Below are 26,435 nucleotides of genomic sequence, written 5' to 3' on the forward strand. Positions count from 1 at the left end.
TTAATGTATCTAATAATTATTTTATTCAAAGAAAAATACAGACTAAGTTTATTATTAATATTATTTTTTTTTCTAACAGTAAATTGCGCCACCGTATCATATCAATATAATAATATGTACAATGTACTACATTCTCATGAACGCAATTCCCCTGTTTTCGAGGAAAGTCCAAATTCTTATACATATACAAGTAATAATAATGAACGAATGTTTTATCTTTTTTTTTTTTTTTTTTTTTTAGATAATTCATTCTAATTATTTTATTTTTAAACATAGAAGCTAAATATATATATTTTTTTATTTATATATATATATATATTTTTTGTGTATATGTAAGTGTATGTGTGTGATAAAGAGACATTATTTTCAGAAAGATTAAAAGACTTTTTTTCATTTCCATGCAACACATCATTTTTTTTTTTTTTTTTTTCTTTTTTTAATATATATATTTATAATTAAAAGACTAAAGACCTTAGAATTTAAACTTATCAAGAGATTAAACAGCAACCTTTATATTATACTTTTTTGTTTTTTTTTCTTTTCATATTTTTTTACCTTTACTTACAAATTTTGGAATCTTTATTTTTTTTTATTTTAATAAATGATTCAATAAAACGAATCATATTTTTTCTCTACATTCTTCCAGTTTTTTTTTTTTTTTTTTTTTTTTATTAAAAATTATTTAAAGATTCGTATTGTATTGTATTTTTTTTTTTTTTTTTTTTAATACAAATTTGTGATTATGTGCCATATTTAAATTAGCCTGCTCTATTGTAGACATTTTGCCAAATACAAATATTAATTTTTTTTTTTTTTTTTTTACTTTTTTAAAAAACATCTAGAGATGAGAATTTTCTTTTTTTTGGAGAAAAAAAACTCATCGAAATATATTTACAGTTCATTTTTTATTCTTCTGTAATTTGTCGTTTTTTTTTAATTTATTTTTTTCTCTTTCTTTTTTTTTTTGGTATAGTAATTCTAAAAGAATTACGTTTTCCAAAAAAAAAAATTGACGATTTTTATTTTATTTAAATAAATTTTGTTTTTGAAGAGAAAAAAAAAGAATGTACAACACATAGGATAGTTTAAAAAAAAAAAAAATTAATTCACGGCATCGCCTCATTTTTCTTTTTCTATTTAAAAAAAAAAGGGACAAAACTTTTTCGAGAATAAAATCATTTTCAATTCAAATTCACAAAGACAATGAAATTTTAACAAAAATACTTTTTTTTATTTTCTTTTTGTCAAAAAAAAAAAAAAAAAAAAAATTTGTTTGTTCTTTTTTTACTTTTTATCGGAGGTTTTTTTGAAATTGCTTCTATGGGGATTTTTGTTTTTACAGTTTAGTACATTTTTTTTTTTTTGGGAAAATTTTGATTATTATTATTATAAATTTCAAAATTTCAAGAGATGCAATGATGAAAATAAGAAAGTTAGAGAGAAAGAGAAAGAAAAACAATTTTTAAAATGAAAAACAAGAAAAATTAACAGCAATTAACACTTTGCAATTATTGAAATAATTTTTTAAATATAAACTTTGACAATAAATAAGACAAAAAAAAAAAGAAAAAGAAAATGAAAACCAAAAAACAAATAATAAAAAAAAAATTTGTCAATTTTCAATAAATTATTTAAATTGATTGAATTATTTCAAAAATTAAAATAAAAAATGTGTCTTCTTTCATTTTTTTTTTTCTTTTCAATGAAATTAAGAAAACAAAAAAAAATTAAATAAATATATTAAAATTATTAATTTATTGAAAATTAAAAGAAATTCATTTAGAGAAACAATATAGTGAAAAATTTTATTTCATTAATGAAATATCAAAGAATATTCAATTTAATATTTAAAAAAAAAAAAAAAATTGAGAGAAATAACAAAAATAAAATTGGTTTTTTAAATTTAAATTTAAAAAAAAAATGCAAAATGCGTCGCGAAATTTCTCTTTTTTCAATTATCTCAGAGAAAAAAAATTTTTTAATCTATCGTCAAAAACCGTGGAAAAAAATTCTTTTCAATTAATTAAAGAGACAAAATACTGAACACGAGAGACAACACAATTATAATTATAATAATAATAATAATTATTATTATTATTATTATTATTATATATAAGAGAAGAAGGAAAAAAGATTTTCGTGGAGAAAAATGTAGGAGGAAAAAAAAAGTGAAATAATTTCCCTGATAATTGAAATTTTTGAGCTTTTTTTTTTCTTCTTTTTTCATTCTAATTTTTGGATTAGACTTTTTTTTGAAATTCCAATTGAATCATTAATTTCTTTTTTCTATTTTTGTATAAAAAAAAAACCATTTTTATATATGAAAAATTTTCAAAATAAAAAAACAACAACAAAAAAATATTAATTTTTTCTTTAGAAAAATCGTAAGAAAATTTTTAATTATTTTCAAAATTAGCTTTAAAAAAAAGAAAACAATTTAAATTTTTCGAAAAGCTGAGGAAAATTTCTAGAAATTTATTTAAATTTTTTAAATTTTAGAAAATAAAATTGTTTTTTTTTTTTTTTTTTAATAAATAATCCGTGCAAGAAAAAAATATTTTCTCACCTTTTAATAAATCCAATTCTAAGAGTGAGAAGAAAAAAATCTGTTTTTGTTTTTGAATTTTTTTAATCGCGGAAAAAAGCTTCGAAATTTCTTTCTTTTTTTTCTTCAGTTTTCACGAGGCGAAAAATTTTATCGTCTCATGATAATTTTTCTCCCTATAAAAAGAAAGCAAAAAAAAAAAAAAAGAAAAAAAAAAAAAAAAACAATTATCATACAGAAATATATTTTACTTTTTTTTTTTTTTGGAGAAAATCATTTTTTATAGAAAAATTAAGAAAATAATTAAATTAGAAAATAATAATAAAAGGAAAGAAAAATTTTCTATTTTCACAATTTTCTGTACTTTTCTTCTATTTTCCCTTTTTTTCTACTATTTTCCGTTTTTTTAAATGTAGAAATTGAAATAATTTTTTTTTTTTAAATACAAAAAAAAGAAATAGAAAAAATTTCCTTTTTTCAAATTTTCTATTTTTGTCCCATTTCGTAATTATTTTTCACCAATTTCAGTTTTCTTTTCCCCTATTTTTTCGTTTTCAAAATTTTCCATTCTTTTCTTTCTTTTTTTCTATTAAATTTTTTTTGAAACTTTTTTCCATTTTTTTTTCTCTCTCTCTCTCTCTATCTCTCTTTAAATTTTAATTTTTTAAAAAATTTTCCATTCATTTCTCTTTTTTTTCTATTTAAACCTTTTTTTTTTTGTCCCCAATTTTTCTATTCTTTTCTTCCATTTTTCCCTCTATTTTTTATCTCAAAAAAAAAAAAAGAAAAGAAAATGAAAACAAATTTTTTGTTAATTTTCTATTCATTGCTTTCTTCCTTCGATTTTTTTACCTCAAAAAATTTGTTCTTATCTACTTTTTTAATCTCAAAACGAGAAAATAAAAAAAGAAAAGAAAAGAAAAAACGAATAATTTGTTTTAATTTTCTATTCTTCTTTTTATTTCTTTCTTTGATTTTTTTATTATCTACTTTTTAGCTCAAAAATAGAAAATTTTAATGAAGAATTTTTTTTTTCCTAATTTTTTCTATTCTTTTCTTCAATTTTTTCCGTCGAAAGAATTTTTTTTTCCTAATTTTTTCTATTATTTTCTTCAATTTTTTCCGTCGAAAGAATTTTTTTTCCCCTAATTTTTCTATTCTTTTTTTTTCAATTTTTTCCTTCGATTTTTTTGTTATCTATTTTTTATCTCAAAAAAAAAAAAAAAAAAGAAAAAGAAACGGAAACGAAAGAAAAAGAATATTTTTTTCTAAATTTCAATTCTTTTCTCCTAATTTTTTGTAATTTACTTATTACTTGAAAAAAAAATAAAAGGAAGAAGAAAAAGAATCATTTTCCAATATTTTTCAATTTTTTCCGTCGAAAGAATTTTTTTTCCCCTAATTTTTCTATTCTTTTTTTTTCAATTTTTTCCTTCGATTTTTTTGTTATCTATTTTTTATCTCAAAAAAAAAAAAAAAAAAAAGAAAAAGAAACGGAAACGAAAGAAAAAGAATATTTTTTTCTAAATTTCAATTCTTTTCTCCTAATTTTTTGTAATTTACTTATTACTTGAAAAAAAAATAAAAGGAAGAAGAAAAAGAATCATTTTCCAATATTTTTCAATTTTTTCCGTCGAAAGAATTTTTTTTTTCAAAATAATTTTGAAATTAAAAATTGAACAATTTCAAAAATAGAAAATTTTAATAAAAGAAAAGAAAGAGAAAAATAATCTATTTTTTTAATCTACATTTTAAATCATAAAATTGAAAAAAGAGAAAAGAAACAGAAAATAAAAAAAAAAATCAAAGAGAAAAGAGGAAAAAAAAGAGAAAAAGCAAAAATAGAAAAAAAGACAGAAAAAAAAAATTGTGCCTTTTGTTGAAAAAATTAAATATAAACTTTATATATATATGTATATATTAAATATTGAATATAAAAAGAAGAAAAAAAAATTCAATTTACTGATCGATTCCAGTTTTTGTGTTTCAAAATTTTTTTCCTATTTATTGGCGACGCCGCATTGTCATCATCATCATCATTCTCCTCCTTCTTCTTCTTCCTCTTCTTCTTCTTCTTTCTTGAATTTCTTCTTTTCTTCCCTCACAATTCACAAATCAAATATGTATCGGCACATGAACAAGTAATTCCGCATGACTCGGAAATACCGCCGAACACATTTCGCATGTATGCTCCAAACTTTCCAATGAATCGGGAATTATTGTTTCCGCCGTTTCATCATTTGGCGCTATTAAATTATGCGCAGCAACAACACGTTGCGGCGTTGATTCAACTTTAACATTTATTTTCACATTCTCTTTATTATTTAATGTTTCCGTTTCTATTTCATCTGCCGTTACTTCTGTTGTTGTTGTTGTTGTTATTTCCGTCGTTATTTCTTTATCAAGATCCGGAAGTATTGATTCCTCAGTTGCAACAACATTCGCCTCAAATGCAACTTCCATTTCACTACCGTCAACAATTTGTTCATTTATTATTTCCTCTTCTATTTGTCCAATTTCTTCTGTTACAATATCCGTTGTTGTTGTATTTAAATCATCATCAATTTCCTCCCTTGGCTCTTGTTTAATAACAATTCCTTTTGGCTTTCTTCCACGTTTATTAACAATTTTTTTCTTTATATTCTTATCATCGTGATTGAAATTTTGATTTTGTACCTGATTTTGATTTTGATTTCTCAATCCCGGTTCTAATTTCACATTAATTATTGGTTTACAAATATTCTGATTCTCCTCGTCTTCTTCTTCTTCTTCTTCTTCCGGTATTTCTGGTGAGGAAACATTTTTCTCCTCCTCCTTTTCTTCTTCACCAACTGGAAATGTCGCCGGTGTTATTTGATTTTTATTCTCAACATGATAGCTAACATTTTTCGTTCTTGGTCTATTTCTTTCGCCACCGGGAAATATTCCCAATTTATGTCCTTCGTTTATTAATTTTGGTGTTCTTGTTATCATTGTCTTTGTTTTTTGTCCCTTTTTCACACCCTCAGTACCAATTTCCACTGGTACACGTGTTTTTTGTGTATGTATCATTTTTGAACGTCCCATTGTTGAATTTAATGGCGGCTCAATTTTTTTCTCCTCACGTTTCATTTTTTTTTTACCAACTTTAGGCGTTTTTATTGGTGAAACTTTGGTGATTGTTGTTGCAACTATATTTGTATTAACATTTTGTAATGATGTCTCAAATGTTTTAAGAACATTTTGATAATTTTCATCATTTGAACGATTTTGTTGCTGTTGAGATTGTTGTTGTTGTTGTTGTTGAGATTGTTGTGGTGCTTTTGTTTTGCGAGCAACTTTTCGTTTTGCATTATCATCGGAATCTGATTGTCCATCCATAATATCATAACTTTCGGATACACGTTGAACAGTTGTATTTTCATGGCTTTTAACTTTACGTCGACGTTTATATTTTCTTGGTCCCGATTGTGGTTGTCTTCTTAGCGCTGTATTTTCATCGCAATGCTGAATAATATGAACAACAATTTCGTCTGATGTTGCGTATGTTTCGCCGCATACTTTACATAAATATGGTGTCATACTGCCGTGACATTTTGGATCGGGACCGGAATGATGGGCTCGCACGTGTTCACGAAGAACCACCTATTTTCAAAAAAAAATTGAAGAAAATTAAATTTCAAAAAGAAAAACTTAATTTTTTTTATTTAGCAGCAAATTATTATTTTTTTTTTCTTTACTAGTTATTAGCATTTTCTTTTTTTTTTTTTTTTTGTGACGACAGGGATTTTAGAGGCAAAAATAAATATAGATTATGTTTTGAAATGTTTAATTTTATAATTGAAAATACACAAAGGAGATTAAATAATTGATAGAAATAAAAAATTATTTATTATTGTTTGATAAAAAAAAAAAAAATTTGATAAAAAAAAAAATAAAATTGATTTTTACAAAAGTAAAAAAGAAACTTTTAATTAAGATAAAAATTATTAAATTACCGTAAACATAACATTTAATTAATTTCTTTGCTTCTAAAATCCCTTTCTTTTCAGATCGAGTCACAAATAAATAATATTAACAGACCTTGGATCGATTAAGACGCAAAAAAAAAAAAAAAAAAAAAAAAAAAAAAAAAAGTTTTTTTAGATTTAAATTCTTGAAAAGAGACGATTTTTTTTTTATTTTAATTTAATTTAATAAATTAATAAGTATTTTACTTTAAATAAAAATTAATGTTATTGTTTCATTAAAATTTAAAGAAAAAAATAATTTTTTTTTTGACAAATTATAATTAAAATTTGGAAAAATAATTAAATTTTTCGAATTTCTATTGAAAATTTTGAAAAATAATTGAATTTCAGAAAATTTTCAATTAAAAATTTTTAAAATAATTGAAATTGGAAAAGTTTAATTTACAATTTTTAGAAATAATTGAATTTTAATTGATTTTGAATTGTAATTTTGAAAAATAATAAATAATTAAATTTCAATAAAAATTTTCGAACATAATTGAATTTTTATTGATTTTGAATTGTAATTTTCGAAAATAATTGAATTTCAATTGAAATTTTTTAAAATAATTAAATTTTAGTTGATTTTGAATTAAAAATTTTGAAAATAATAGAATTTATAATAAAAATTTTAAAAATTAATTGAATTTTTCGTTATTATTGAAATTTTAAAAAATAATTGAATTTGGAAAAGTTTAATTTAGAATTTTTAGAAATAATTAAATTTTAATTAATTCTTAATTGTAATTTTGGAATATAATTGATGTTTAGTTAATTTTAAATTAAAAATTTCGAAAATAATCAAATTTTAATTAATTTTGAATCAAAATTCTCAAAAATAATTGAATTTTAGTTGATTTTGAGATGAAAATTTTGATAATTGAATTTCAATTGAAATTTTGCATTGAAAATTTTGATAAATAATTTTGAATTGAAATGGAAAATAATTAAATTTTAGTTAATTTTGAATTGAAAATTTTGATAATAATTGAATTTTAATTTGATTTTAAATTGTAATTTTGTAAAATAATTGAATTTTAGTTGGTTTTTAATTGAAAGTTTGGAAAATAATTGAATTTTAGTTAATTTTGAATTAAAAATTTGGAAAATAATTGAATTTCAAAATATTTTTAATTGAAATTTTTAATATAATTGAATTTGAAAGAGTTTAATTTAGAATTTTAAAAAATAATTAAATTTTAATGAAATTTTCAAAATTAATTGAATTTTAATTGATTTTGAATTAAAAATTTTGAAAATAACAGAATTTATAATGAAAATTTTAAAAATTAATTGAATTTTTCGGTTTTTATTGAAATTTTAAAAAATAATTAAATTTGGAAAAGTTGAATTTAGAATTTTTAGAAATAATTGAATTTTAATTGATTTTGAATTGTAATTTTAGAAAATAATTAAATTTTAGTTGATTTTAAATTGAAAATTTGGAAAATAATTAAATTTTAATTAAAATTTTTAAACATATGATTGAATTTTTATTAATTTTGAATTGTAATTTTCGAAAATAATTGAATTTTAATTGAAATTTTTGAAAATAATTAAATTTTAGTTGATTTTGAATTAAAATTTTTTAAAATAATTAAATTTCAAAAGATTTTTTATTAAAATTTTTAAAATAATTGAATTTGAATGAGTTTAATTTAGAATTTTTAGAAATAATTGAATTTTAATTGAAAATTTGAAAAATAATTTAATTTTTGTCTAATTTTCATTAAGATTTTTATATTAAAAAAAAGTTTCTGATCAATTATAATTAAAATTTTGGAAAAATAATTTAATTTTTCAGTTTTGTATTGAAATTTTGGAAAGTAATGAATTTTTTCATATTGATAATAAATAAATTTTTTAGAACTTTTTGGAATTTTGGGCAATTCTATGAAAATAATTTTATTTTTGTCCGTTTTTATAAAAAAAAAAAATATTTTTTGTTTTAATAATTTCCATTAAAATATTTAAATATTGAATTTTTTGCTAAATTGAATTAAAACTTTTTAAAATAATTGAATTTTTTGATAGATTTGAATTGGCAAATTCCAATAAAAAATTGTCGTTAAGATTTTTCTAAAAAAAAAAAGAAAAATAAGTTTTCTACAAATTATAATTAAAATATTGAAAAATAATTGAATTTTTGGAATTTTTTATTGAAAAATTTGGATAATCATTGAATTTTTGTCTAATTTTCATTAAAAATTTTATATGAAAAAAGTTTTTTTTTTTTTTTTTAAATTATAATCAAAATTTTGATAAATAATTGAATTTTTCTGTTTTTATTGAAATTTTGGAAAATAATTGAATTTTTTAGGCTTTTATTGAAATTTTGGAAAATTAATGAATTGAGAATAAATAAATTTTTAGAAATAATTAAATTTTTTAATGATTTCTTTTAATGAAAAATTTATTAAATATTGCAGACAAAAAAAAGAATTTGATATTTTTTTAAATTAAAAAATGTTATCAGATAATTGAATTTTTAAAGAATATTATAAAAATAAAAAAAAAATAAAAAAATAATAATAATAATTGAATTTCCGGAGAGAGTTATAATTGAAATTATTAAATTTCAAAAAAAGAAATTTAGATGAAAAATTTTAAAAATAATTCTAAATTTTAGATGCTTTTAAACTGAAATTTTTAAAAATAATTGAATTTCAAAATATTTTCTTCAATTTCAGACAATAATTATAATAATAGAATTTTTAATTATTAATTTTAGTGATTTATTTTATCAAAATAATTTTAGATAACAATATTATTTAAAAGTAATTCAATTTTCCAAAATTTACAATTCAGATTTTTGAAATTAATCAAAATTCAAGTGATAATTTGAATTGAATTTTTTTCTTTTTTTAGTGATTTCTGTTTATTAGAAATTATAGATGAAAATTGAATTTCATATGTTTTTAATTCAAAAATACTTTCAAATAATTGAATTTTCAAAAAATTTCATTAAAATTATTTTTTAAAAAAACTAATTTAGAGAAAAATTTTAGTTAAAAATTTGTTAAATAATAAAAATAAAGAAGATCTGCATTTTATATTTAAAGAAAAGGCGTATTTTGTTTAAAAATTTTGTCAAAAAATCCAAGGCCTATATTAACTGCTACTAAATAAATAATATTTTTACTTTTAGTATCAAAAATACTGAAGCAACTTTGTCCCATTTATTATTAAATAAATAAATAAATAAATACCTAAATAATAAATTAATTAATCAATGTAATTTTAAAAAAATTATAAATATAAATAAATTATTATAAATATATTTTTTGTAAAACTGAACATATTAGAAATATTTTTTTTTGTAATTTATAAATTATTATAAATAATAAATTATTATAAATTATTATAAATAATAAATTATTATAAATATTTTTTTGTAAATTATAAATTATTCTAAATATTTTTTTGTAAATTATAAATTTATATTAATTTCTTTTTGTAAATTATAAAAAAGAAAGAAATTGATTAAATTAAAAAAAAAAAAAAAAAAAAAAACAGTGACTTACTCTTTGATTGAATGCACGTGGACAAATAGTGCATCCGTATGGTTTTTCGCCTGTATGAATACGTTCATGTTTACGCAATGTTCCACCATCGGCAAATGCCTTCCAACAAAAACGACATGAATATGGTCGTTCGCCAGTATGAATGCGAATATGTATTTGCTGTGAGCTACGACTGCCAAATGTTTTTCCACATTCACGACATGGAAATGAACGTCCACCAAGTTCTTTATTATGCGAATGTCGATGGCTCATCAATGTTCGACCATCGGCAAATTCCTCGCCGCATTCGTCGCATGCGACATTTTTATTACGATGCGACAACATGTGTCTAGAAAAAAAAATTCATAAAAAATTAATTTTGTTCATTCAAAAGAAATTAAAAAAAAAAAAAAACTATTTTTAATAAATAAAAATTTTATTTTGCAATAAAAAAAAATAATTTTTTTAATTCAATTATTATTATTATTTAAAGAAAAAAAAAAAATTTTTTTTGACAAATTATAATTAAAATTTTGAAAAATAATTAAATTTTTCGAATTTCTATTGAAAATTTTGAAAAATAATTGAATTTCAGAAAATTTTCAATTAAAATTTTTAAAATAATTGAATTTCGAAAAGTTTAAATTTAGAATTTTTAGAAATAATTGTATTTTAATTGATTTTGAATTTTAATTTTGAAAAATAATAATAATAATAATAATAATAATAATAATAATAATAATAATAAATAATTAAATTTCAATTAAAATTTTCGAACATAATTGAATATTTATTTATTTTGAATTGTAATTTTCGTAAATAATTGAATTTCAATTGAAATATTTGAAAATAATTAAATTTTAGTTGATTTTGAATTAGAAAATTTTGAAAATAACAGAATTTATATTGAAAATATTAAAAATTAATAGAATTTTTCGGTTTTTATTGAAATTTTGAAAAATAATTGAATTTTTCGAATTTCTATTGGAAATTTTGAAAAATAATTGAATTTCAGAAAATTTTCAATTAAAAATTTTTAAAATAATTGAATTTCGAAAAGTTTAATTAAAAATTTTCGAACATAATTGACTTTTGATTGATTTTGAATTGCAATTTTGAAAAATAATAAATAATAATAATAAATTATTAAATTTCAATTAAAATTTTCGAACATAATTGAATTTTTATTGATTTTGAATTATAATTTTCGTAAATAATTGAATTTCAATTGAAATTTTTGAAAATAATTAAATTTTAGTTGATTTTGAATTAAAAATTTTGAAAAATAACAGAATTTATATTGAAAATTTTAAAAATTAATTAAATTTTTCGGTTTTTATTGAAATTTTGAAAAATAATTGAATTTTTCAAATTTCTATTGAAAATTTTGAAAAATAATTGAATTTCAGAAAATTTTCAATTAAAATTTTTAAAATAATTGAATTTCGAAAAGTTTAAATTTAGAATTTTTAGAAATAATTGAATTTTAATTGATTTTCAATTTTAATTTTGAAAAATAAGAATAATAATAATAAATAATTAAAGTTCAATTAAAATTTTCGAACATAATTGAATTTTTATTGATTTTGAATTGTAATTTTCGTAAACAATTGAATTTCAATTGAAATTTTTGAAAATAATTAAATTTTAGTTGATTTTGAATTAAAAATTTTGGAAAATAACAGAATTTATATTGAAAATTTTAAAAATTAATTAAATTTTTCGGTTTTTATTGAAATTTTGAAAAATAATTGAATTTCGAAAAGTTTAAATTTAGAATTTTTAGAAATAATTGAATTTTAATTGATTTTGAATTGTAATTATAGAAAATAATTGAATTTTAGTTGATTTTAAATTGAAAATTTTGAAAAAAAAACTGAATTTCTATTGAAAATTTGAAAAAATAATTCAATTTTTGTCTAAGTTTCATTAAGATTTTTACATTAAAAAAAGTTGTTGACCAATTATAATTAAAATTTTAAAAATTAATTGAATTTTTCAGTTTTTATTGAAATTTTGAAAAATAATTGAATTTGGAAAAGTTTAATTTAGAATTTTTAGAAATAATTGAATTGTAATTTTTTTTTTTTTTTATTACGATGCGACAACATGTGTCTAGAAAAAAAAAAAGTAATAAAGAAAAAAATTAATTTTTATTCAAAAGAAATTTTCAAAAAAAAAAAAAAAAACTATTTTTAATAAATAAAAATTTTATTTTGCAATTTTAAAAAATTAATCTTTTTAATTCGATTATTATTATTACTTTTTTTATTCTAAAATTCAAAGAATTAAATAAAAATGTGAAAAAATATTAGAAAAAACTCACCTTCGTAATCGTGCCTTGCTGTGAAATCGTTTTCCACATTTGGTGCAATTACAATTTTTATCTGAATTATGAATCCATGCATGTTTCAATAAACTTCTTTTGTCCTTGCATGTTTTACCGCAGAGATTGCATGTATTTGGTGGCGCATCATCGGCATGATTTTGTCGCACATGTTCAGCAACATCGGCATCGTCACGACAACGTTCACCGCACAATAAACAACGACGATTATGTGAACGTGCATGAAGTTCAGCGTGCGCCAATAATGCCAATGCCTCTTCAAACCATTCACCACAAACTGTGCAAACATGCTGTTGACTCGATCCCTCCATGAGATCCATTTCTTGTTTCACATGAGTTCTAAATTGGAAAAAAAGAAAAAAATAAATTTTTTTTAAAAATATAAAAAAAATCTCTTACTTAAATAAATAGAAGCGCATGAATTTACCCGAAAAAAATATAATAATAATAATAATAATAATAATAATAATAATAATAATAATAATAATAATAATAATAATAATAATAATAATAATAATAATAATTAGGTATAATTTTAAATTATTTTATTAGAAATAACTAGCAAAATTAAACGCGCGCAATCGCGCCAAATTGAGTATTTAATTGTTTGTTATAAAGAAATTAAAGATTAATATATTATCAATAATAATTTAATTTATTAGAATATTACTACACATTAAATAATAATAATGAAAATTATACGCTTACAGGCCTCGGATTATACTTTTTTCAAAAAAATACGACTTTTATCGACTTATTTTAATAAAATGCGACATTTTTTTTTTATATTTGAAAAAAAAATGTAAATAAAATACATTTTTTTTTTTTTTTAGTATAAAATGTAGATCTTCTTCAGATCTTCTTCAATTCAATTATTTAACAAATTTTCAACTAAAATGATTCTTCACTAAATTAATTATTTTTAATTATTTTAATGAAATACATCACAAATTCAAATTATATCAAAATTATTTTTCAATTAAATTTTTTTATGAAATTTAACAATATTGTTTATAATTAAAAAAAAATATCCCAATAAAATTGAATTATTTTTTGAAAAATTTCAATTTAAAATAAACTAAAATTCAATTATTACACGAAATTTTAATTCAAAATCAATTAAAAATCAAATAATTATCAAAAATTTTCAATTTAAAATTTAATTATTGAATAAATAATTGAATTTCATTTGAAATTTTTGTAAAATAATTGAATATTAATTGACTTTGAATTAAAAATTTTTGAAAATAATTGAATTTTAATTGGTTTTGAATTGAAATTTTTCAAAATAATTGAATATTAAATAATTTTGAGAGGAAAATTTTGATAATAATTGAATTTCAAATGAAATTTTGCATTAAAAATTTTGATAATTAATTTTGAATTGAAATTTTGTATAATAATTGAATTTCAATAGAAATTTTGCATTGAAAATTTTGAATTGACATTTTGGATAATAATTGAATTTTAGTTGATTTAGAATTAAAATTTTGGAAAATAATTGAATTTTAATTGGTTTTTAATTGGAATTTTGGAAAATAATTTAATTTTAATTAATTTTGAATTGAAAATTTGGAAAATAATAAAGTTTTAGTTGATTTTGAATTGAAAATTTTGAAAATAATTGAATTTCAATTGAAGTTTTTGAAAATTGAATTTCAGTTAATTTTGAATTGAAAATTTTGATAATAATTGAATTTCAATTTCAATTTTGCACTGAAAATTTTGATAATTAATTATTAATTGAAATTTTTGAAAATAATTGAATTTTAGTAGATTTTGAATTAAAAATTTGAAAAATAATTGAATTTTAAAATATTTTTAATTAAAATTTTTAAAATAATTGAATTTGAAAGAGTTTAATTTAGAATTTTAAGAAATAATTGAATTTTAATGAAATTTTTGAAATTAATTGAATTTTAAATGATTTTAAATTGAAAATTTTTAAAATAACTAAATTTCTATTGAAAATTTGAAAAATAATTTAATTTCAGAAGATTTTTAATTAAAATTTTTAAAATAATTGAATTTGGAAAAGTTTAATTGAGAATTTTTAGAAATAATTAAATTGTAATTGATTTTGAATTGTAATTTTGGAAAATAATTGAATTTAAATTGAAGTTTTTGAAAAAAATTTATTTTTAGTTAATTTTGCTTTGAAAATTTTGATAATTAATTTTGAATTTAAATTTTGGAAAATAATTGAATTTTAGTTTGTTTTTAATTGAATGTTTGGAAAATAATTGAATTTTAGTTAATTTTGAATTAAAAATTTGAAAAATAATTAAATTTCAAAATATTTTTAATTAAAATTTTTAAAATAATTGAATTTGAAAGAGTTTAATTTAGAATTTTAAGAAATAATTGAATTTTAATGAAATTTTTGAAATTACCTAATTGAATTTTAAATGATTTTAAATTGAAAATTTTTAAAATAACTAAATTTCTATTGAAAATTTGAAAAATAATTTAATTTCAGAAGATTTTTAATTAAAATTTTTAAAATAATTGAATTTGGAAAAGTTTAATTGAAATTTTTTAGAAATAATTAAATTGTAATTGATTTTGAATTGTAATTTTGGAAAATAATTGAATTTAAATTAAAGTTTTTGAAAAAAATTTATTTTTAGTTAATTTTGAATTTAAATTTTGGAAAATAATTGAATTTTAGTTGGTTTTTAATTGAATGTTTGGAAAATAATTGAATTTTAGTTAATTTTGAATTGAAAATTTAAAAAATAATTAAATTTCAAAATATTTTTAATTAAAATTTTTAAATTAATTTAATTTCAAAGAGTTTAATTTAGAATTTTAAGAAATAATTGAATTTTAATAAAATTTTCGAAATTAATTGAATTTTAATTAATTTAAATTAAAAATTTTTAAAATAACTAAATTTCTATTGAAAATTTGAAAAATAATTTAATTTCAGAAGATTTTTAATTAAAATTTTGAAAATAATTGAATTTCATTTGAATTTTAGTTAATTTTGAATTGAAAATTTTGATAATAATTGAATTTTAATTAATTTTGAATTGTAATTTTGGAAAATAATTGAATTTTAATTGAAATTTAGGAAAATAATTGAATTTCAGTTGGTTTTTAATTAAAAGTTTGGATAATAATTGAATATTAGTTAATTTTGAATTGAAAATTTGGAAAATAATTGAGTTTTAGTTGATTTTGAATGGAAAATTTTGATAATAATTAAATTTTAAAAGATTGTATTAAATTTCAAACAGTAATTATAATAAAAGAAATTTTGTTATAATTTCTGTTAATGAAACATTTATTAGAAATCACATCAAAAAAAAAATTGAATTCCAAAAAGTTTTTAATGGAAAAATTGCTTTCAGATAATTGAATTTTCAAAGAATATAAAAATCATTAAAAATAATTAAAATTTTTTTGCAAATAATTAAATTTCAAATGATTTTGAATTAAAATTTTTTTTGCTAATTTCATTTGCTAATTTTTGTTTTTTAAATTATAAACAATTATTAAATTTCATAAAAAATGTTAATTGAAAAATAGTTTAAAATATTTGAATTTGATGAAGAATTTCATTAAAATTATTGAAAAATAATTATGTTAGTGAAAAATTGTTGTTAAAAATTTATTAAATAATTGAAATAAAGAAGATATGAAGAAGATTTGCATTGTATACTAAAAAATAAACGTATTTTGTTTAAAAAATGTAAAAAAAAAGTCGAAAAATTCATATAATCCGAGGCCTAAAATTCAATTAGCTCGAAAAAAATTATAACTATTACTCTTTCAAAATTTAATTATTTCTATAATTTTTAACTTCAATTATACTTTTTGAATTAACCATATCGGTTTAATGTATTTTTTTCTGTTTCTAAATAGAAATTATTATTATTATTTTTGGATTAATTTTTCAAAATAGGGTATTTTTGCCCTTATATCATATCGGATTAATGTATTTTTTTCTGTTTCAATACAAGTAAATTTTATTACTGTTATTTTTGAATTAATTTGACAAAATAAGTATTTTTTGCCACTAGATCATATTGGATTAATGTATTTTTTCCTGTTTCAAAATGGAAATCATTATTATTATTATTGGATTAATTTTACAAAATAAGTATTTTCAACTATCAATTTCTTTTTGAATTATTTCTAATAACTGTAAAATAAAAATTCTGTTAATCAAAAAAAAAAAAAATATACTAATTCAAACTTAGAGAATAAATAAAAAATAAATTTCCAGATAGAAAAAAAGAAACTTACTTCCGGTGACGTTTAAGAAGATCCAAACGATGAAATGGCACGCCGCATGTGTCGCAGAAAAATTCACCAAAACGATCATCGCCCGTATAATTAGTTTCGGTATTTTCAATTTCATCAGTTGTAATTTCAATTGTTGCATTATGTTTATTTTTCACATGTTCACGTAATGCATTTAAATCCCAATACATTTCACCGCAATTTGAACATTCTAATGGACTATCGCCACCGTGTATTCGTGAATGTGATGCCAATGCTTTTTCACGTGCAAATGCAACCCCACAATGTTGACAGACATATGGTTTTGTTGGATCAGTTATTGGCCAACGTGGTGGTTCATTAATAATTGTCATTTGATCGGTCCAACGCGATGAACTTGATGCTTGTAAATTATTACCACGATTTGAATTACTACGACTTGCAACTTCCATTAAACGTATATCCTCGGCAACATAATTATATGATTTATTCATTAATTTACCAACAACTTCTTTACCCTCATCAATTGTGCCCGATGTATTTGTTGTTGATGTTGTTGATGTCATTATCATTGAACGTTTATTTGCTGTTGTTGTATTATTTTTACGTCTACGTGGAGTATTTGATTGCACCTTCTTTCGTCGACCTTTGAAAATAAAGAGAGAAAAAAAAAAAAATATATATATATATTTCCCCTTATTCAAATCTATATTTATATTTCTATTGTATACTAGCGTTGTTTTTGTGATTTATATAAATCAATTTTTTAAAATAGTAAAATTTTTATATAACCGAAAATTCTCATCAAAGATTACATTTTATATAGAATTACATCGTTTAAGAGAGAAAGAATACAAATTTAGGGGAAAAAAGGGAAAATTAATATGGAATGACCTCAAAAAAAAATCCAAAAAACAGTTGTAACTTCCAAAGAAATTACCGGATTGTTATAAAACTTAGTAACTGTGTTCTTTGCAATGAATAACCACATTTAAAGTAGAAAATTACAAATTTAGAAAAAAAAAGCGAAAATTAATATGGAATGACCCCAAAAAAATTCAAAAAAGCATTTATAACTTTCAAACAAATTACCGGATTGTTATTAAATTTAGTAACTGTGTTTTTTGCAGTGAATAACGTCATTTAAAGTAGAAAATTCCAAATTTAGGGAAAAAAAGCGAAAATTGATATGGAATGTCCCCAAAAAATTCCAAAAAAACAGTTATAACTTCCAAAGAAATTACCGGATTGTTATAAACCTTAGTAACTATTATCAATGCAATGAATAACGTTATTTAAAATAGAAAAATACAAATTTAGGAAAAAAAAAGCGAAAATTAATATGGAATGACCCCAAAAAAAATCCAAAAAACGGTTATAACTTCGAAAGAACTGAATGGATCGTTATAAAAATTTGTAATTATATTTTTTGCAATAAATAACATACTTTAAAGGCGAAAAATCACAAATATCAAAAAAAAGGATAAAATCATTACGGAATAACCCAAAAAAAAATCCAAAAAATGATTATAACTTCTAAACAAATTTATGGATCGTTCTGAAACTTGGTAATTCTGTTATTTGATATGAATAACATCTTTTAAATTCGAAAAAATACAAATTTTGGGAAATAAAATTCACAATTGTTATGGAATGACCACAAAAAAATTCAAAAAAACTTTTATAACTTTAAAAAAAAATTACCGGATTGTTATGAAACTTAGTAACTGTGTTCTTTGCAATGAATACCGTCATTTAAAGTAGAAAATTCCAAATTTAGGAAAAAAAAGCGAAAATTGATATGGAATGTCCCCAAAAAAATTCAAAAAAACAGTTATAACTTCCAAAGAAATTACCAGATTGTTATTAACCTTGGTAACTATGTTCTATGCAATGAATAATGTCATTTAAAATAGAAAAATACAAATTTAGGGAAAAAAAGCGGAAATTAATATGGAATGTCCCCCAAAAAAATCCAAAAAACGGTTATAATTTTCAAAAAAATTACCTGATTTTTTTGAAACTTGGTAACTGTGTTCTTTGCAATGAATTACATCATTTAAAGTAAAAAATTACAAATTTAGGAAAAAAAAGCGAAAATTAATATGGAATGGCATCAAAAAAATCCAAAAAACGGTTATAACTTGGATAGGAATTAAGGGATTGTTGTGAAATTTGGTAATTATATTTTTTTTTGCAATAAATAACATCTTTTAAAGGCGAAAAATTACAAATTTAGGAAAAAAAGCAAAAATTAATATGGAATGACCCCAAAAAAATTCAAAAAAACAGTTATAACTTCCAAAAAAATTACCGGATTGTTATAAACCATCGTAACTATGTTCTATGCAATGAATAAAGTCATTTAAAATAGAAAAATACAAATTTAAAGAAAAAAAAGCGAAAATTAATATGGAATGACCCCAAAAAATTCAAAAAAAAAAACAGTTATAACTTACAAAAAAATTACCTGATCTTTTTTAAACTTGGTAATTGAGTTCTTTGTGATAATTAACATTCTTTAATAGTATAAAGATACAAACTTAGAAAAAAAACGTATATTTATTAATGAATGGACCCAAAAAAAAACTAAAAAAACAGTTATAACTTCTAAACAAATTACCGCATCGTTATGAAACTTGGTAATTGTGTTTTTTGCAATGAATTACCTTGTTTAAGAAAAAAAAATTCAAATTTTGGGAAGAAAAACGCATAATTATTACGGAATGACCCAAAAAAAACCCAAAAAACGGTTATAACTTGGAAAGAAATTAACGGATTACTGTGAAACTTGGTAATTATATTCTTTGCAATAAATAACATCTTTTAAATTCGAAAAAATACAAATTTTAGGAAATAAAACTCACAATTGTTATGGAATGACCTCAAAAAAATTCAAAAAACCGGTTATAACGTTAAAAAAACTGAACGAATCCTTATGAAAATTTGTAACTAAGTTTTTTGCAATAAATGACATACTTTTATGGCGAAAAAAATACAAATATCGAAAAAAAGCGAAAAATTATTACGGAATAACCCCAAATATCCAAAAAAAAACGTCTATAACTTCTAAACAAATTAATGGATCGTTATGATACTTGGTAATTATGTTTGTTGCGATAAACTACATTCATTTATTGCATAAAAATAGAAATTTACAAAAAAAAAAACGTATATTTGTTACGGAATGACACCAAAAAAATCCAAAAAACAGTTATAACTTCGATAGAACTGAATGGATCGTTATAAAAATTTGTAATTATGTTTTTTGCAATAAATAACATACTTTAAAGGCGAAAAAAAGTGTAAAGTTATTACGGAAAAAAAAAGTGTAAAATTATTACAGAATAACCCAAAAAAAATCCAAAAAACAGTTATAACTTTGAAAGAACTGAACGGATCGTTATAAAAATTTGTAATTATATTCTTTGCGACAAATTACATTCTTTTAATGTATAAAAATAGAAGTTTAAGAAAAAAAACGTATATTTGTTACGGAATGACCCCAAAAAAATCCAAAAAAACATTTATAACTTCCAAACAAATTACCGGATTGTTATAAAACTTGGTAATTATGTTTTTAACAACAAATAACATTTTTTAAAGGCAAAAAAATACAAATTTACTGAGAAAAACTTATAATTATTACAGAATGACCCAAAAAAAAATTCAAAAAACGATTATAACTTCAAAAGAAATGAACAAATTTTATATGAAAATTTGTAATTACGTTCTTTGCAATAAATAACATCTTTTAATGGTGAAAAAGTAAAAATTTTTGCAAAAAATCCTAACAATAAATAAAATAATAATAATAATAATTATTATTATTATAAATAAATATAAACACTGACCTTTTGTCGTTTCCTCTTCATCGTTCATTAATGGATCCTCATCATTGAGATCGTCATCGAGACCATCGCGTGACGGTGCATAAGCATGAATTTTCAAATGATTCATTAAATCACATTTACGTACATAACGCGCACCACAAAGATTACAACCATGTGGACGATCAGTTTGATGTGCAACCATATGATTCATTAAATTTGCCTTTTTACGAAAACGACGACTACAAAAATCACATGGATATGGTCGTGTATTTGTATATGAATCCTGATCAATTGGCAATGGTATTTCCATATCATCATATTCAAGTAAATTGTCATGTGAGACTTTTGTTTCTGGTATTTCCACACTAAAAAAAAAAAAATAAAAAAAAAAGTTTTATAATAATAAAATAATTCCAAATAATTTACAAAATAAATAAATAAATAGTTTTTTTTTTAAAAAGTGTTTAAAATAAAATTTTTTTTCAATCAAAATTTATTTTTAAGTTAAAATAATTCACAAAATAGATTCTTTCAAAAAGTGTGTTTAAAATAATTTTTTTTTTTTTTAATTAAAAGTTATTTTTAAATAAAAATAAATTCAAATAAGTTTCAAAATAAATAAATTGAATACATTTTTCGTAATTTTTCCAAAAAAAAAAAAAAAAACTGTTTAAAATACAAAAATTCATAAAATAATATAAATTTTTAATAATTATTATATATTTAAAATAAGGTAAAAATTTGAAATTAATAATAATAATAAAGGACGCATGATTATGTTCTAAAAAGCATTAGTTAGAATTTTCATTTTATGGAATTTCATTTGTTATAATTATTTTTGAGCCGAATTTTTATTTATTCAAATTAATATTTTTTTGCAGAATTTTTATCAAAAATAATTTTCCATAATAGACAATTTTTTATATAACCGAAAATTCATTTTATAGAATTTTTATTTGTTCGATTATTATTTTATTTGTCAAAATTTTTATTTACTCGAATTTTTTAATTTAAAATAGGGAATTTTAAAGAATTTTTATTGGCTAGAATTTAATTGCATTGAATTTTCATTTTATTCTTTCAGACGAATTTTTTCATTTCTTCGAATTCTTATTTTATTCAATTTTCTTAAAAACCAATTTTTTTGCAGAACTTTTTTTTTAACCGAAAAATCATTTAACAAAATTTCTAATTGATTTTTGAATTTTCATTTATCCGAAATTGCAAATGACCGATTGGTTTGATAATTTAAAAATCGCGTCAAAATTAATTGTTTCGGTCATTTGCAATTTCGGACAAATGAAAATTCAAAAAACAATTAGAAATTTTGTTAAATGATTTTTCGGTTAAAAAAAAAGTTCTGCAAAAAAAATTTGGTTTTTAAGAAAATTGAATAAAATAAGAATACGAAGAAATGAAAAAAAATTCTTTAATATAGAAAATAAATAAAAATTTTCAAAATTAATAATAAGAAATGAAATTCCATAAAATGAAAATTAATGATTTTTAGAATATAATCATCCGTTCAAATAATAATAATAATAATAATAATAATAATAATTACCCATCGTCGGGTCCAGATCTGTCCCAACTATCGGCAACAACTTCCTCAGTGACTTGAATATTAAAATAATCATGTCCCTGATCCTGTGGAACAATATAAATTGATTCCATGTCACTTGATTGTGGTACCATTAAAATTTCAGTATCAGCTTGTTCTTCTTGTTCTTGTTGTTCAATAACTTCTTCCTCAACTGCCTCTTCAATGACTTCTTCACAAGCGCCAATAACTTCCTCTTCTTGTGCAACCATTTCCGTTTCGAGGCCACAAACCTCCTCGTGAATAACATTGCCAACATCCTCCGCCCAATGAAGAGTTAATTCTTCTGGTACGTCCATTGTTTCTTCAACAATTGTCGTCATTTTTTTTTTCTTCTTCTTCTTCTTCTTTTTTCTTTCTGAATTTTCATTCACCACTTCGCTTCTTTATCACTGAAATCACTTTAAATAAAAACAAATTTTTTTTTTAAAAAAATACATTTTTTTTAAAAAACAATTTTTTTTTAAATAATTATTTTTTAAAAATACAATTTTTTTTTTAAATTATTATTTTTTAAAAATACAATTTTTTTTTTTTGAAAATATAAAAAATTATACTAATTTTGAATAAAATAAATTCCTTTTTTTTAACTCCTAGAGAGAAAAATCATTTTTTTTACCTTAGGAAATAAAAAAAATAATTATTATACTAATTTTTAAGGACTAAAATTATGTTTTTTTCCGACCCTAGGGAAAAAATAAAAAAAACCCCCCCCCCTTTTTTTTATAAACTCATAGGAGATAAAAAATAATTTTAAGGACTCTAATTTTTAATTAATTCTAATTTTTAAGGACTAAAATTATGGTTTTTTAACTCTAGGGAATAAAATCATTCTTTTAGCCCCAGAAAATAAATTACAAAAAATTTTCAAGGGCAAAAATTATATTTTTTCGACACTAGGCAATAAAATGAACCTTTTTTTTAACTTCTAGATAGGAAAATAATTTCTTTAACTCTAGGAAATAAAAAAAAATTATTACACTTATTTTTAAGAAATAAAATTCTGTTTTTTCGACTCTAGGGAATAAAATTATTCTTTCAGCCCTAGGAAATAAAAAATAATTATTATACTACTTCTTAAGGACTAAAATGATGTATTTTCGACCCTGGGGAAAAAATAAATACTCCCCTTTTTTTTTTTTATAAACTCATAGGAAATAAAAAATAATAATAAGGACTCTAATTTTTAATTAATTCTAATTTTTAAGGATTAAAATTATGGTTTTTCGACTCTAGGGAATAAAATCATTCTTTCGAGCCCTAGAAAATAAATTACACAAATTTTTAAGGACTTTTTTTTTTTTTTTTTTTTTGCAAATAGGGGATAAAATGAACGTTTTTTAACTTCTAGTTAGGAAAATCGTTTTTTCTATCCTAGGAAATAAAAAATAATTATTATACTAATTTTGAAGGACTAAAATTATGTTTTTTCGATCCTAGGAAAAAAATAAAAACCCCTTTTTTTTAGAAACTCATAGACAATAAAATCGTTTTTTTTTTCAGTCTTAGAAAGTAAAATAATTATTTAATTATTATTATTATAAAATAATATTTTTTTTAAACAAATTACATAAAAAAAATTTTTTTCTTGGTAATGAACTACTTTTTACCTTTTACGTATATAAATAATAATAATAATAATAATAATAATAATTATTATTATTATTATTATAAAATAATTATTATAATTATAATATTATTATTATTATAAAATAATTATTATAATTATATTATTATTATTATTATAATTATTATTTTCCATAATAATAATTATTCGATAATTAATTAAATTATTAAATTAAAAAGAAAAATTTAAATATTAAAATTTTTTTTAATATTAAAAAATAAGAATTGCAAAAAATCAAAACTTTATAAAAATTATTTAAATTTATTAAAAAAAAAAAAATATTAAAATAATGAAAAAAGAATCAAATAAGTATTTTATTTATTTTTTAATATTCAATTTATTATTATTATTATTATTATTATTATTATTATTATTATTATTATTATTATTATTAATATTAGATTTCAGTTTTTTTCGCATCGATAATTTAAAAAAAATACTATTTCAAAATAATTTATTGATTTTTATATCGGATAATCGAATTTTTCAAACATAACCAAAAAAAATAAAAATATCTTTTTCTTTTCGTAAAAATTAAACAAATTATACTAACTTGCAATGTTGCATTTTCTTCAAAAACGGAATTTATAAACAATAAAATGCAAAAAAAAAAAAATTTGTTACTTTCACTCAACACTCCATTTGCTTTTATATCGAGAAAACTCGAAAATTAAACAATTCACTGTTTTTTTTTTTTTTTTTTAATTTATACTTATTTATGTATTATTTTAGAAAATTCTCTCTCACATATATAGAATTTTTTTTTCTTTCTCTATACAATTTCAAGAGGTTATGGCACACTTAACATGACAAGTAAACAAAAATAACAGACGAAAACGAAAGAATATATATATATATATATATATATATATATATATATATGTATATAAAGATACATTTATATGAATATGTATACCTATATATACTTACACACATTTAGATATACATATATATATATATATATATATATATATATATATATATATATACCTATATACATGTACGCTATATACATATATATAACGGAGTTAGTCAAATAACCATTCGCTGAAAAGAAGAAAAAAAGAAAGAAAATTTACCCAAAAATTCAGCGAAAATAAAAAAAAAACGACGAAATCCTAAAAAAAAAAAACATTTTAGGGTAAAAAAACATCGCAAATCTAACTTCCGGTTTAAATGCTCAATGGAAGTCACGGGAAATTGTCGCACCAATATCCCAAAGGAGGACATAAAACATTCCTATTTTCTCTCCCCCCCCCAACCCAACCTCAATCCCTTTTTCATCATTTCACTCACACACACAAAGAACATTTTGACGTCTCGAAACACAAAAATTAAGGTTATATTCGTTAAGGTTATGAGCGGCGATTTATTTTTTTTTATAGGTTATAAAGAATTTTGTAAAAGAAAAAAAGAAAGAAAAACTTTTTCGCAAACAGTTGAAATTGAGAAAATGTTGCATAAGACAAATGTTGACCGGTTTTTTTTTTTTTCTTTCACATCACCAATGTTCGGAAATTAAAAAAAAAAAAAAGGAATCTAGCAACGAAAATTGTTTTTTTTCGTATCATCATTAAAATGATGACGACAAGAATAAGGAGCCATAGCCTCTTAAACATAGAAATATTTCACATCGTTTTTTTTTTTTTTTGTTATAATCTCGCGAGCGCTATTGAAAGGGGGGCAAAAAAAAGAAACGTTTTATTGAAAATAAATGTAAACTAAAAGGGAAATTATTGGATTTTTTTTTTATTCCAACACCCGGGTTTTTACACATACACAACCGCGTCTCTCTTGCACACCAGAAAACATCGTTTTCTTTTTTTTTTCTACCAAACACACACAGCAAAATTTATTTGGCTTACAAAAAAAAAAAACAACAACTTACTTGTGGAGAAAATTAATTTTTTTTTTCCTTTTACGAGATATATATCACACCAACACCATCAACACCAACACTGTTTTCTTTTTTTTTTTTTTTCTAGATATATATTTTATAAAACCTAACCAAAAATATATATGCGACTCCAGATTTGAGAGCCACAAGCGTCGACCTTCGGTTGTTTTCAATAATTTGGAGGGGGGGGATGCGTTGGGAACACGAAAAGAAGAAGGAGAGAGAGACGATGAGAAATACAAAATGGCGGACTGTGACGTGTTCAGGGATGAATCGTTTGGGATTGAATTAGTTTTAGGCTGCTTACACAATGACGGTTAGTCATCAATCTTTTTCCTTCTCTAATTAATTTTTCCATTTTCGTTTCCGGTCAACGCAATCGCAAACGGAAATAGACAGTAAACCAGTCGTTTTCTAATTGATTCTTTCGTTTTTCCACTTCCGGTCAATGCAAAATAGAAAACGCCAATCGCAACCGGAAGTTAGAGAAGAACCGAGAAAATGCCTATCCTTCTCTAATTCATTCTTTCGATTGCGATTCGAATTTTAAAACCCAATAAAATTTGGGCAAAATAAATTTTGTCCAAAATAAAATGTGAAATGCTCCCTTAAACACGGGAATTTTATTTGTCGCAAAATCGATTAATAAAGGTGCTTTCATACTTTCAATATCTTGGTCAATTGGATTAAATTTTCGCGGTTATAATCACTGAATTTGATTGGTTTTTGACAAATTTTTTAATTTCCTACATGAAAATTGAATATTTTTAGAGCCAATCAAATTCAGTGATTATAACCGCGAAAATTCAAACCAATCTATTGCTTCTTGACCACAAAATACTTATAAAAGCACCTTTATCAATC

At 20.3% G+C, this 26,435-nt stretch overlaps 1 protein-coding gene across 1 annotated transcript; it reads right to left on the bottom strand.

Annotated features, from left to right (window-relative positions):
- LOC127290003 (zinc finger protein 729) lies at positions 1-25,761 on the bottom strand. The gene is made up of 7 exons (XM_051318339.1): positions 25,563-25,761; positions 22,012-22,448; positions 20,469-20,812; positions 16,639-17,260; positions 12,364-12,723; positions 10,059-10,386; positions 1-6,169 (listed from the first exon to the last, which is right to left on the bottom strand). The coding sequence occupies exons 2-7, from the start codon at positions 22,368-22,370 to the stop codon at positions 4,661-4,663; spliced, it is 3,522 nt and encodes a 1,173-aa protein (XP_051174296.1). The 5' UTR covers positions 22,371-22,448; positions 25,563-25,761; the 3' UTR covers positions 1-4,660.
- Between the last annotated feature and the right edge of the window lie 674 nt (positions 25,762-26,435).

This window comes from Leptopilina boulardi, unplaced genomic scaffold (assembly GCF_019393585.1).
Source record: "Leptopilina boulardi isolate dan_hultmark-lab unplaced genomic scaffold, ZJU_Lbou_2.1 LbouV2_55, whole genome shotgun sequence".
NCBI lineage: Eukaryota > Metazoa > Arthropoda > Insecta > Hymenoptera > Figitidae > Leptopilina > Leptopilina boulardi.